The 13,932-nt window shown below is 40.8% G+C and overlaps 2 protein-coding genes across 5 annotated transcripts in view; one reads left to right on the top strand and one right to left on the bottom strand.

Moving 5' to 3' along the window:
* The window catches only part of EIF2A (eukaryotic translation initiation factor 2A), a 29,443-nt gene extending 16,062 nt beyond the window's left edge, over window positions 1-13,381 (bottom strand). The window contains exons 1-4 of one of the 4 annotated variants that reach the window (XM_044667626.1): window positions 13,313-13,381; window positions 3,961-4,030; window positions 1,999-2,073; window positions 48-166 (exon numbers count right to left, since the gene is read on the bottom strand). In XM_044667626.1, the coding sequence (XP_044523561.1) occupies window positions 48-166; window positions 1,999-2,073; window positions 3,961-4,030; window positions 13,313-13,340 (292 nt within the window). In that variant the 5' untranslated portion in view covers window positions 13,341-13,381. Of the gene's footprint in view, window positions 1-47; window positions 167-1,998; window positions 2,074-3,960; window positions 4,031-6,504; window positions 6,533-13,312 lie in introns of those variants that run through there. The other 3 variants (XM_044667629.1, XM_044667627.1, XM_044667628.1) reach the window with 3 other exon arrangements.
* Window positions 13,382-13,853: 472 nt separating this feature from the next.
* SERP1 (stress associated endoplasmic reticulum protein 1) overlaps window positions 13,854-13,932 on the top strand; it is a 9,186-nt gene continuing 9,107 nt past the window's right edge. Inside the window, exon 1 of the mRNA XM_044667625.1 lies at window positions 13,854-13,909. The gene's annotated coding sequence lies outside the window, so the exon portion shown is untranslated. The remainder of the gene's footprint in view (window positions 13,910-13,932) is intronic.

The following is a 13,932-nucleotide window of genomic DNA, read 5'->3' as shown; positions in this document are numbered from 1 at the left end:
CAACTGATTGTGTAATCAGAATTTTTTACAAATAGTCAAATACTCACTTGTGTAAGGCTGCCATATTGCAAGGACACTATTTTTTGGTGAAAATTCAAGGCAAACTGCTTTTGGAAGATTGAAGGAATGCAGCAACTCATTGTCAGCAACATTTACAAGATTTACCCTGAAAGCAAAAGAAATTGTTTTAAAAGTCAGTATACTATTTTAGAATAACCAACGATATAATAAATGTGATATATTTCATCATGTGCAGATAAATGCAAAAGGTTCATTAAAACAAAAGCCAATTTTCATAATTTTACTAACAATTTATAATTTTAAAAATGTGTCCTTAATAATAACCCCATTTAATGCAACTCTCTTCTCTAACCTCTATAAATACTGGGTCAAATTATTCTAACTGGAGAACGTGTGTTCACAACATTCAACGGGCCTTCCCCAGCAAACTCCCAAACTCCTGCCCCCTAGAGGAAAAGAAGAATTGGGTTCTGGGTGTGGGGAGTTTGAGCTGAGTCATAGAGGCGATGCTGAAGCTCCAGAAAGAGCCCCAAGAGCAGGCAAATAGTATAAGAGAGGGCCTCAGGTATCTCTGTGAGGAACTGAAGTGTGTCTGCATGGGGTGTGGAGTCAGGGACCACAAGCCTTTGCTACACTCAGAATGTTCCAGGTTTTGTGATAAGAACTAGTGATCTGGAGCAAGAAAGAAACTGGCTCCCTGACCTCAGAGCACCCCCTCTGCCTTTAGAATAGCTACTTTCTTGGGGGCAGCTGGGTAGCTCAGTGGAGTGAGAGTCAGGCCTAGAGACAGGAGGTCCCAGGTTCAAACCCGGCCTCAGCCACTTCCAGCTGTGTGACCCTGGGCAAGTCACTTGACCCCCATTGCCCACCCTTACCAATCTTCCACCTATGAGACAATACACCGAAGTACAAGGGTTTAAAAAAAAAAAAAAAAAAAAAAAAAAAGAATAGCTACTTTCTACCTGAACTTATCGATCAGGCAGACTTTGGAATGGGAAGCAGCAGTGACTAGTTAGCCAGAGAGAGTGGAAGATGTCTGTCTATTTGGGTTTTTCTGTTTAAACCCTTACCTTCTGTATTAGTATCAATTCCAAGACAGGAGAGTGGCAAGGGCTTAACATGTTAAATGATTTGCCTAGGAAATATTTTGGGCAGATCTGAACCCAGATTCTCCTGATTCCAGGTTTGGCTCTATCCACTGTGTTACCTAGATGCCCCAACTGCTGTCTATCTGTGAAATGCAATATAAACTGATGGAAGTGGAGACATGTCTGTTAAAAGGCAAGAATATGATGATGGCAGAGCCTGGAAAGTGGAAAGTATAACTCAATTAAAAACAAGCAGTAAGGTGTGAGAGTGGAAGGCAACAACATGGTAAAAGAACTCAGAAAATTACAAGGACTGATTTTCTTAAGGGATAATTATTAAAGTGAATTATGGTATAGGATTTTTTTCTTAACAAAATATTTTTTATGCTATATCAGTTTCCTAACATCACATTTTATGTAATAAGGCTTCAATACTACCTTCTCAACCACTTAGAAAGTATACTGTTACAAATTTCATGACTGACCATAATAATTACATTTTTCAAAATAATTTAATTTTAACCATTAGGCATAAAATTGAGGCATGTGTTTTAAATTACAGTATGTACATTTTTAAAAAATGCAAAGCAATAACTTAAGATAATTAAAAAAAAATTTCCTTACAGGCAAATAATTTACCAAATTAACTTCTCTTGCTACTCTCAATTTTTGGTGTTAAGATCTGAACTATTAACAAATATAGTGGCTGTAATAACTTTGGAGATTTGGTAGGAAGGCTTTATGAAAGATGGCTTCTATTTCCAATATGACTTCTCCAACTTCATTAGTTTACCAATGTCCAAAAAAAACTGTGTTATGTGAACAAAGTGCATCTTGTATTCCCAACAAACAGAAAGGTGAAAACATTAACTGCACACCAGGTACTTACTTTTCTCCATTACACCAAGCAAACAGGCTTCCATCCTTGCTAAAGGCATAGACTTTGCAATTTTTCCCTGATTCCCTGAAAATGACAATACAAAGTTAGTATTCAAAGGCAATAAAGATTTGTCTTTTATAATAAACTACTCCCATAAAAGATAATTCAAGAGCTAAATAAATACAATTCATTAAACTTTTAGAAAAAATGGGTATTAGGCAGAAATCAAAAGGTCTGTTTTAAAAGTACAATCTAGAATTAAATTGTAAAAGCATAGAGCCATTATTTTACAAATAGAGGCCTAGGAAAGTTAGAAGCCTGATCCCACGCCACCCAGCTAACAAACACCCATTAGACAGGATAAGAGCCACCCATAATGGTTTATCATGTGCCTCTCCTTAGAAAATGGTAGAAATTACAATCTATACACAACAAATGTGTGTGTCTGTGTGCATATATGCGTGTTTTATCTGGGCAGATGTTTGTGACTTCCAAAGACAAATGTAAATATTGCCATTTCTATTTAGAGACTTAATCTCTCTTCCAGTAACATGAAAGGACAGGTGACTTGATTTTATTATTAGTCAGGAGTTGCAACCCACTGGAAGGCTAATGCAACACTCTAGGAAGGTGATATATAAACATAAACACACACACACACACACACACACACACACACACACACACACACACACACACACTCTGAGATCTAGCCAAGGTGGGCCCCTCTTGGCTCAGAATCTTTGGGCTGCAATACATGCCTTTCTCTGCTCAGCCTCAACGTGATGGCTCAGGTATTAACTCTACATGAAACTGTTCCAGATCTCATCCCAAGCTACCTCATTAATACTTTGTTTAGGCTGCACACACCACTAGATATATCGTTACCTTTCCTGTTAGAACGACAGATTACACTCATTGCATTTGTATCACAAATTATTTTTGTACTTGTGTCCCCAGTGCCTGGCACATAATAGCTGCTGACTACGTGCTCACTGAATGAAGGTTAACATGCGTGAATTCTTCTTAGTGGCTTGATGCTGTCTCCTAGTGATTACTGCTCCTTTTCTAGATATTTTAAAATTTTCTACTTAACAAGACATTCTAAATTTTTCTCTGGGATTGATGATAGACTTATTAAACTGTGATTTCCGGAGACAAACTTTTTTCTCCCTTTATGAAAATCAAAACAGCCTTTATATATGTACAATGTTCTGCAGCCTTTTCCATGCCCCCAAATTTTTCAAGGATTTCCAGAAGTGGTTTTACAAGTGTTTTCAATGCTTTGGAATATCATTTACCTAGCCCTGGAGACTTACTTTCAATTAAATTGGCTAGATACCCTCTATTTCCTCACCTATTTTGGAACTGAATTCCCTCTTACCTATATTTGTTTTATATTTTCCATTCTGAAGATACTCCTCTTAGGCAGAGATGATGGAAGAGTCCAACTTTCTCACTGATCTTAGACCTTTGCCCCAAGTGGATAGGGCTATTCCTTCTGCTTTAAAAGCCCTATAATAGGATGTATTGTTTTTCATGTGGCTCAAAAAATATATGATTTTAGGAAAGTTCATTATTCTCTAAGGGACTGACTGGGAAAACCAAGCCATGTGTGGGTTTCATAAAATTATTTTATCATGAAGTATCAATTTCTCTTTTCCCACAATGATTTCACTGATATGGGAACTCCTGGATGAAGAAATTCTTTCCACTAATGTCAGGTGGTGCTTCCTCTTCAAGTCATGTTTTAAGAGTTGTCAAGAGCCCTAGAAGGTCACATGACATACTGGGGGTCACCCAGCAAGAGTCAGAATCAGGACTCAACTCCAGGCCTTTTCCTGACTTCAAGGCCAGCCATTTCCCCACTACACCATAGATGTCTCCATTTTCTCACATAAAATACTGAAATGGAAAACAACATACAAAATACCACCCCTATTTAACAACTTTCAAGAAAATAAATCATACCTTAGAAACACTGTGTTTTCTGTAAAATTTGGTGGCCCATTTACCATGTAAAGCCCCTCTGATCCTCGGACTAGAGAAGAAAAATAAAAGATGATTACTGCATTGTATTTTAACCATTCATAGTATAGGGGCAGCTGGGTAGCCCAGTGGATTGAGAATCAGGCCTAGAGAGGGGAGGTCCTGGGTTCAGATCTGGCCTCAGATACTTCCTGACTGTGACCCTGGGCAAGTCACTTAACTTCTGTTGCCTAGCCTTTACCGCTCTTCTGCCTTGGAACCATTACTTAGTATTAATTCTAAGAAGATGGTGAAGAGTTTTAAAAAAGGTTGTCAAAAGGCCAGTACTTCAAACTAGGTTGTGCCCTTTCAACAATGTGACCAGGCCACAGGCTCTCCCAGCCTCAGCTTCCTCATCTGTATCAGAGTGCTGATAATGAAGTGAGCCTCCCAGAGATGTATTGAGAATCAAAGCAATAAAGACAGATGGAAACCTGCAGTTTCCAAAGACCTTCACAGACTTTAAAGTGGTACCCCAGAGGCCCAATGGTAAAGTCTGCTAGAGTGATGGACACAAGTATGGAATATGGAATACATTTAAAGTTATGGCCACTATGTCTATTAGATTGGATTGGCTGTATCTATTTGAAATGATCAAAACTGATTCTGTATCATTTTTTTATTGATACTATTTACATTTAATTGATTTTGACCTGTAACTGCTTAAGTCAAGGCTTTTTGTCTCTGAATTTGGTTCAAAAATCAGCAGGCCTGCTATGAATTAAGTTTAGAAGTCCAATCCTCTGTCAATCAATGTTCTATTCTTATATCTAGGAAAGCTATCCTTGAGGGATGCAAGTAGACACCAGAGAGTCTAGGCAGTACCTAGATGCCAAACTATCCTTCAAGGTCTGGTCTACTATCTCTAACCTTGCAGGTGACTCAAATAATAAACATTTCTAAGTCACAGAAGGAAAAGGATGTGTGTGTGGGGTAAGGGGTGGGGTGTAGCTAGCCCCTCATTTCCTCCAATCATATTGTTCCCCATGCCACAGTCATCACATTGATTCTGCCATCCATGATACTGAAGCACAATTTTATCTGCCAAAAGGTACATCTGGAGAATGTGATATCTATGCATAGGAATCTCTCTTCAAACAAATAACTACTCTAGGAAAGCACACTTATTTTATGGAAATTACCTTACTTTATGTCTCATCTGATTTTAATGATCAGAAAATTATTACATTCTAATGGAAAAGACAACACACACATGTACACACCCATATATACACATGAAGATGATATGAGAAAACCTTATTAGGAGAAGGAACTGGGGGGAACTGGGAGGCTTTCTACAGAAGGTGGCACTTGAGCTGAATCCTAATGGAAGCCAAAATTCTAGAGTTGGAGGTGAGGAGAAAAGCAGTCTTGATATGGGAGAGTAGGAACAACCAGTGCCAAGGCATGAAGACAGGAGTGCCATGTGTGAAGAACAGTCATTAGAAAGATAGGAAAAGGTCAGGTTGTAAAGAGTTGTAAAAGCCAGCAAGTAGTGAACTAGTCATGTTATAGGATTTCCTAATGTTAATTGGAATTTGAGAAATGCCATCTAAAAGTATATATATATTTTCTATGGACACGTGGGGACCTTAAAAACTACATTTCCCGTGGTCCAACAGGTTTCCTGTTTTGGATTACGTATTCAAGGTGAGGGACAGCTTTAAATAGGGGGAAGTGACTCTGAACTGGTCTCTTTAGCTACCGGTGCGGGAAGATACAAAAGGTAAAATGCCTGAGGCAGAAGTTTGAATTCTTACCAGTGCATGGTCTAATGATTTTATCCCTATCAGCATGGCTTTAATTAAAATACTAATTTCTATATTTATAGCAGCCTTTATCATTTTTAATTGTAACATTATACAATCCTGGCCTCAGGAAATTCAATGTGATAGTTGTATGTATGTAGCAATATTTTCAAGTCACATTGGAGAGAGAAGACTTACACTCTAGTAACATCCTAGTAACACAATAAAATTATATTTTATAATATTAAACTACTCACTCAGTGTAGGGAGGTGATAGAGGGCAAAAATAGCCTGCCTCTATATTCACTCACCCTTTTTTCAGAAACAATGTGGTATATATACTGGAAATAACACTCTCCTGGAAATCAGGAAACTTAGCTTGAAGTCCTGGCACTGACATTTATTAGCTGTGTGACTGTGGTCAACCATAAGTTGTTCCTGAATCTAGTTTTCTCATCTTATCAGAGAGGTTTGCTTAGAGAAAAAACTTAAACTTTTATGTGTTATTTAAATGTGAATATTATTCTTAATGATACCCATGACTACAACCAATTTGGTCCTCCAAATCCTACAGGTCATTTATTTAGCTGTTGTCTGCACATTCCTTGGTCAAGGAAAAGTATGTCTTAGAAAGCAAATGGAGAAAGGCAGACAGAATTATTGACTAGAGATGTGTAATACTCTAGAGCAGGGGTCGGCAACGTATGGCTCTCGAGTCCTATCTGGCTCTTTTGAGGGCCAGATATGGCTCTTTCTGCAGGAGCCATAAAGTCCATTTTTTTTCAGGTACTGTTACAGGAGCCACACTGTGAGCACTGTACGGCTCTTGTGAAATTACATTTTAAAAAATGTGGCATTTATGGCTCTCACGGCCAAAAAGGTTGCCGACCCCTGCCCTAGAGAGTATGTGTGAGTAAAAGGACACCAGAGAAAAGCAACTTTTGCTTCTGATCTCTCAGACCAACCAATGTGGGTACAGGGATTGCCCCAAAATTCTAGCTCTCAACCAATGAAGAGGATTTCTCTCCCTACTATGCTGGGGTTCAAAGGCCCTTACTCCCTATTTCTGGTGAAGGAAATAAACTATTTTTTGGTCAACACATTTGAACTCAAAAGAAGTCTTTTAAAGATACATGGGCACTTGTTCCACATTGAGATGCTGCACTGTTTCTATCTAAACCCAGGCCAATGCACAATTTTTTAATCAAAAATACAATTCTTCTTTTTGGTAATAGCAAATTCATAATGAAAACTTCTATAGTTCCATAGGTCCAATTTTACCTAGAAAATAGTATAGGAAAGGCATAAAGTAAGATTTCAGATTCATAACCTGGTACTGATTGGGTCAAAATTTTTTTTCAAGATAAGAAGACCATTAGTCCAACCTCCTAATTTTCAGATAAGGAAAATCACCAGGCTATTCTGAAGGCTAATGAACTGTTATGTATTAGTGCACATTAAAAGATTATATTCTAGGGCAGCTACATGACTGGATAGACAGCCAGGTCTGGAGACAGTAGGGCCTGGATTCCAATCTGGTTTCATACACTTTCTAGCTGAGTGATCCTAGGTACATCACTTATTGCTTAGACTTTACCATTTTTCTGCCTTGGAACCACTACACAGTTTTAATTCTAAGATAGAAGGAAAGGGTTTAAAAAGAAAAAAGAAGCTATATTCCACTAGAAACAGAATTCATCAGTTCCCCCCCCCCCAACATATTTACACTATTAAAAGCAATTATTTTGTTTTGTACATTCCTATATAAATAAAGTTAACTACCAGGATATGCCCCAATATCATTTCAAGACAACTAAATTTCTTTTCTAGATTTCATCTAAAATTCCTTAAGTAATTCCTGTCAGTTTCTAAATATACTGACCATTTTCACACAAAACAAATTAAGCCACATAAGTCTTTACTAAGATAATAAAAAGTCTGGCTTATGATACAGAATGCTTCTCATTTTAATGGAAGTGGAAAAATGTATTTTAAAACAACTTTAATAGCAGTCATAAATATCTTATGTTTACATAGCTAACAGACTTGGCTGGACTAGGAAAGATTTAAATGCCTTTGCAGAATGCTTATTATATATTATTAGCTTATGGTCCCTATGTTAAAAAAGATTTTTAATTAAGGAATTTCCCCTAGACAAGTGTAAATAAACAATTACATTTCATGCCATTCTACAGACTAGGGAGAAAGATTCTAGAATACAAAGTGTTTTTGATTATATTAGTGTAGAGGGATTATATTTTGTAAAACAGAAGTCTTAGTTCTTACAAAATTGTTGCATTATATCCTACAGCTGTGGGGTATCTGTATTTTATGTAGGAAATTATTTCAACTTGTCCTAAAAATAGACAACCACTGTTTTCAAACAAGTTGCTAAACAAAACAAGGTTTCCTTCATATTTATGTTCTTATTCAATGCTATTGACAGTATATAAACTTCCACTTCCTTTCTGGCCAAGAGGTCCCAGGTCAGGTTTCTTTGGCCACTAATGCATTTCTAGACCAGATTTCCTGGTCCCTATAACCCAAGTTTCTAGTACATTTACAAAAATTAGTATTTTAGGTGTCCAATTATATATTACGTGTTCTTGGGAAAATTGAATTCTGTGCTTCAGTTTTTCTATCCATGAACTGTGCTAAAACAATGTCACAATCCCAAACAGATGTTAGAATGTGATTCTGGGAGAAAAGGAGAGATTCTGATAAAGTGTTCCCAAAAAACCTGAGAAAACAGATCAGAAAAGGCTTGGTGGAGAAGGTGGTACCTGAGGTGGATCTTGAAGGAAAGATTTCAACAAGTAGATATTCGACAGGAGCATGTTCAAAGATAAAGAAGGCAGGAAGACCTCAGGGAAGAATGAGGAGGGCAGTCTGGCTGATGAATTGCAGGATATGAAAAGGTGGCTACTATGATTTAATCTTGGAAAAGTAATTTGTAGACAAATTAAAGAATTTTTATTTTGTTCTCTGGGCAATAAAGAACCATTTAAGGTCTCTGAGCAGAAGAAAGATGAATTTGGCTACTGAAAGAACAACAATGTCCTGGAGAGGGGGAAGACTAGCAGCAGGAGACCACCAAACTTCTCTAAAGTAGCTTCTCTATGTTCTTTGCTTCTGCTTCTTTTTCTTTTTCACAGATTTTAATTGGGATCTTCGAGACATGCCCACTTGAATGTCTTAAAACCTAACATATTTTTAAAACCAAGATTGTTTTCCTCCCTAAACTATTCTCTACTCTTCCTTCTCACTGCTATCATTTACCATGGCATGGAAACAAAACTGGGGAGTCAGCTTTGTGTCCTGAATTCAATAAGTCATTGAGCACTTGACTGGAATGCTTGAGAGATAAAAGGTGATATTAGATATTGATGAGACAGGCATCCTTATATCCACTGACCAAATCTAACCTACGTGAGCGTCTCATTTTTGTTCCTATTGATCTATTTCAGGTCCCCATTACCGCTCAACTTAAACTACTAAAATTGGCTCCTAATAGGTCCTCCAGTCTCTCTAGATTCCAAACCAACCTCAACAGTGTGATTCTAATTGTTACCCTACCTAAAAACCTCCACTGGCTCCCCATTAACTATAGATTTAAAGTCCAATCCCCCTGGTATTCAAAGGCCATTCCTCTGCAGCCTTATCTTCCTCTAATCTTCTTCCAAACCCTCTAAATTAGATGATTTATTCATGGTTTTCTTGCTTTGCTCATGTTGTTTTCTTTACTCCATAATGCTTTCCTTCTCCACCTGTCAAAATCTTGCCAAGCAGTTTTCAATTTAAAGGTCAAGCTTAAATACCTCCCCCAAAGTAATACCTCACATTTAGTCTGGCAAAAGTTAAGCGTTTATGAAACATACATATATGGATAAAGACAGGGCCTGGACAGGTGATCTCATTTGGATAGAGTGGTGATGGCAAACCTATGACAAGTGTAGCCATTTTCGATGACACGTGGCCATATGGGGCCACATGCTGAGGATGAAACATTTGCTGTAGTATAGTGAAGACACTCTGTGCACTATAAATGACAATTCTACCTATATTAATTTACCTATTTTGGTTTATTGGTTATATATTATAATTACACATTTTTATTATTTAAACTATAAATATCACAAAATTATGGTGTTTTTTTCTCAGTGACACACCAAGGTCAAAAGTTTGCCCATCACTGACTGGTGTAGAGGAAGGGAACTATCATTTCTGAGCAAAGGACTAACTAAAGAGAATATGTGTGTGTGCGTGCAAATGCATGCGCTCCTGCATCTATATCTGTCTGTCTGCTCTCCTTTGATCAAAACATTCGTGGGGAGCTCTTATATATACTCTCTCTTATAGACCAAAGAAGTGAGGTTCAGAAAAGCAATGAACTTAAAGGCAAGAGGAAGACAGAGCTGGAAGAAGATAGTCCATCTGATGCCCTCCTTTTGGTCTTATACATGAGGCTGTCCCTGAGCCTTCCCTTCCATGAGCCAAAACTCTCTCTCCAGTGCTTCCATAGTACTTTGCACACATACACCCACACATATCATCCTTCCTAGTTTCCCTAATAGTGCACAATGTTCCAACTTTTTCTTGTTTTATTACACTTGAAGATTTGTAAAGTACTTGCAAAGTACAAAGACAAAAAACCATTGTCTCATTTGTTCCCTCAACAACCCTCTGAGCTAAGTATCACATCTAATGCCCTCATTTTACAGATTGATGAAACTGAAGCTTGTAGAGATTGACTTCTTTATGGTCACACTTGTGGTAAGTGTCAAGACCAGGCTATGTCTGACTCCAAGTCCTCTCTACTATTCTGGCCTTAAGGCAGAACACAGGGTGTGGAAGTGCTAGGGTGAAAGGGTGGCAGACCTGTATCCTTTCAGATGTCTGTGCTCCCAGGGTTTTTTCCTGACTTTTGCTTTTTCATAATTATCCTAAGCCCATTCCACAAACCTCTATTGTTTCCTTCTAAATCTTATTTATCAGTCTTCTGCAGGTCTCCCCTCAAAAAAATATTCAAGTGCCCAGTTTACTACTTACTACTCCTAGGCTAGTGCTGTTAATAGCCTCTCACTTGGCATTAGGTATATATGGAGAGGCAGAGTGGCATACTGAGAGCTACCCTCAAAGTCAGGGTGATCTGGGTTCAAATCCTGCCTCTGAGCCATACCATGGCAAGTTCCTTAAGTTTTCAGAGGTCTAGATCTGGGGTACTACATGGGAAAGCAGTGGGCTTACCCAGATTAAATGCAACTGGGAAATGCTTAACAAAAGAAAGAGACAACACAACAGAATGTTAATTTGTGATTCTCCAAATCAATATAGATCCTTTCTATTTGAAACTGATACTAATGCTCTAGACCCATTTCCTTTCCTTTGGCCCCCTCTTTAAAAAGTTTGCCATCACTGCTCTAAATCAATGAAATCACAGCTCCTGAGTTGATCCCTATCCCTCTGTACCAGGTGCTGGATGGAACAAGAGGAAATAAGACCAAGTTCTGGTCCAGGGGGTCCTTAAATTATAAAATGACATCATGAAAACCTCCACTTAAAAAAAGTTCATGATCAAGAATCAATGCAATGTAAAAAAAAAGAGCAACAGATTGGGAGCCAAAGACCTCAAGTTTCCAGCCCATCTCAGCTACCCGACAGCTGGGTGACCTTGGGTAGAGGTGGAAAGAGAAAAGAATGTGAGCCCTTTAGCCTCACTCCCACCCCTCCCCAATCCTAGTCCACAAACCCAGTCCCACAACCACAAGCTCACATTCTTTCACTATTTCTCTACTTTCGGACTCCAGTACTATTAATTAATATTATTCTAGATCAATAATAACTCCACTTTAAAATAAGAAAACCATTTTATATGATTCCATTTGACTTTCACAGCAAATCCACCCATTTATAGCTATTATTACCCTCATTTTACACACGAGGAAACTGAAGCTGAAATAGGAGAAGGGACTTACCCAAAAATTACTGCTAGTAGCTAAGGAAGGATTGGTATCCAAGGCTAACACTCAATGATGCCTCTGTGCCTAAGATTGTGAACTATTTGTGGGTGGTGGCTGTATCTTTTCTATCACTGTATGTTCAATAAGTCCATCCAGCTCAAAACATGCATAGCAGGCATTTAATAATAATAGCTGATCCTTATTTAGTGTCTTAAGGTTTATCATATGCTTTATATATGTAATCTCATTTGACCCTAAAAAGCTTGTGATTTTTTTTTTTAAATATGAGGAAACTAAGAAAGGTGAAATAACCTATTGGGGTTACATAGCTTGTATAACTATCTTAAGTAGTATTCAAATCTTCTTGATTCTTAAGCCCAGCACCCAACAAATATTTGTCTAATAAGTTTACTTATTCTTTACCTCTAATCTCTAGTTCCAGAAAGGTATCAGGGTTTAGTGGATAGAAAGCTGGCCTCCAGTCAGTTAGATTTAAGCTCAAGTTCCAACATTGATGAATATTGGCTGTGAGACCCTGGACAAATTATTTAAGTTGGAAACGACGCATATAGACTAGCATTTTAAAATACTAATTCCATGGCAGAAAAGTGGTAAGAATTTATCCAGAGTCCCATGGCTAGCAAGTGTCTGGGACCACATTTGCACCTAGATCCTTTAGGGCTTTCCCACTGTGCTACCCAGCTGCCCCGAATAAAATTCTTTTTTAAGTCCTAGGTCGGAAAACAAATTACATAGAGGGAATTCCCTTCACCAATGAAATCAAAGGTCTGGAACTACAGTTCAACAAACCTGGGCTTCCATCTGTAATCACTGGCCCAAATGGCCCTGCCTGACCAACAGTCACAGGGTATTATTAGCAGTTACACTCCTTTCCCTATGAGCCCTGGCTCGAGGGTAACTGTGGTCACTGGAACACACAAAGTAGACCACAGGCAAACCACGATTTTGTGCCAATAGAGAGGGTGGGGTGGCATCGCTTTTATTTTCCACTCCCCAAGGTCTCCTAGCTTCCACTGAGTACCAGCTAAACCCTTCCACCAATTCCTCCACGTCCAGCCCAATCTTGGCGCCTTTCCTTTGACCCGCTCCCCAATCTTGTGTCTCCTCTGTCAATCAAATGCGTTGGGAATCTCCGTGGGAGCTACCTTTCCCTTCCTCCCTTTCTGTCTACATGCCCGCACATAGCAGGTACTTTACGAAGTGAGTGCTCGCCGACAGCGGGCAGGCTAGGCCCGGTGTCAGTCAGTGTCAGGGATCTCCCGGAGGCCACGTGTACCTACAACAGGCCCAACCCCGAGGGGCGGGGAAGGCCAGAGGAGGGTCCCAGAGCCCCGTCCCCGTCCCCCTCCTATCCCCATTCAGCCCCCGCCCAGCTCCGGCCCTCGGAGCACAGCTACCGCGGGCCTCACTTCCGAGTGCCACGCGACACGTGTCAGGAGGCGGTCGCCGAGCGCCGGCAGCGGCAGCCACGCGGACCGGAGCCCCAAACCTCCAAGAATCTTCGGCCGATGTCCTAGGCAGACGCGAGCCTGAGGCTCCCGAGCCTCCCCACCGCCGAGGACCCACCTGCCAGGAGTGGCGTGGAGGGCGCCATCTTATCCCGGAAAGAGATCGCCGTCCGTCCGGTGGGCTGGGTCAGAGTTCACCCAGCCGGGGACCAGCCCCTGCGGGACCTACACGTCCTCGCTGCCGCGGAGGCGACGACGTGGTTCTTCCGGCGCTACGGGGCGGGAGGGGGCGGGGCGGCCCCTGATAGGCTGGGGGAGGGGCGTGGGAGGCTCCGCCCCCGGAGGGCCTCGCGGGCGCCTGCGCACTTCCTCGGGGCGGAGCCTGTTCAGTGCTGACGTTGGCAGCCGGACGCCTCGGATCAGTGCGGAGCCACCTCTACAAATTTCGCCCGTTTCGGTCGGCTTCTCCTTTCTCCTCCGGAGCTTCGGGAGCGAGCGGACGACACTCTTCCCCGGAGGCGCAGCCACGGCTGACAGCACGCGGGAGGCCTTCCTTCCCGACCCCGGCGCGGCTCTCGCGGTGACAGCCGGAGCGCCCCACCCCCCCCAGCCGCAGCGCGCACGCGCACGCGCCCCGGTTTGCTAGCGGCCGGCAGGAGCTCGTGCCCGGGGCCCCCGCCTGGTGAGCGCGGCAGCGGCAGCGGCAGCGGCGGAGGCGGCCCCGGCGGGGCGGGGCGG

This window comes from Gracilinanus agilis, chromosome 3 (genome assembly GCF_016433145.1).
Source record: "Gracilinanus agilis isolate LMUSP501 chromosome 3, AgileGrace, whole genome shotgun sequence".
Lineage (NCBI taxonomy): Eukaryota > Metazoa > Chordata > Mammalia > Didelphimorphia > Didelphidae > Gracilinanus > Gracilinanus agilis.
This window is presented reverse-complemented; position numbering and strand designations above follow the sequence as displayed.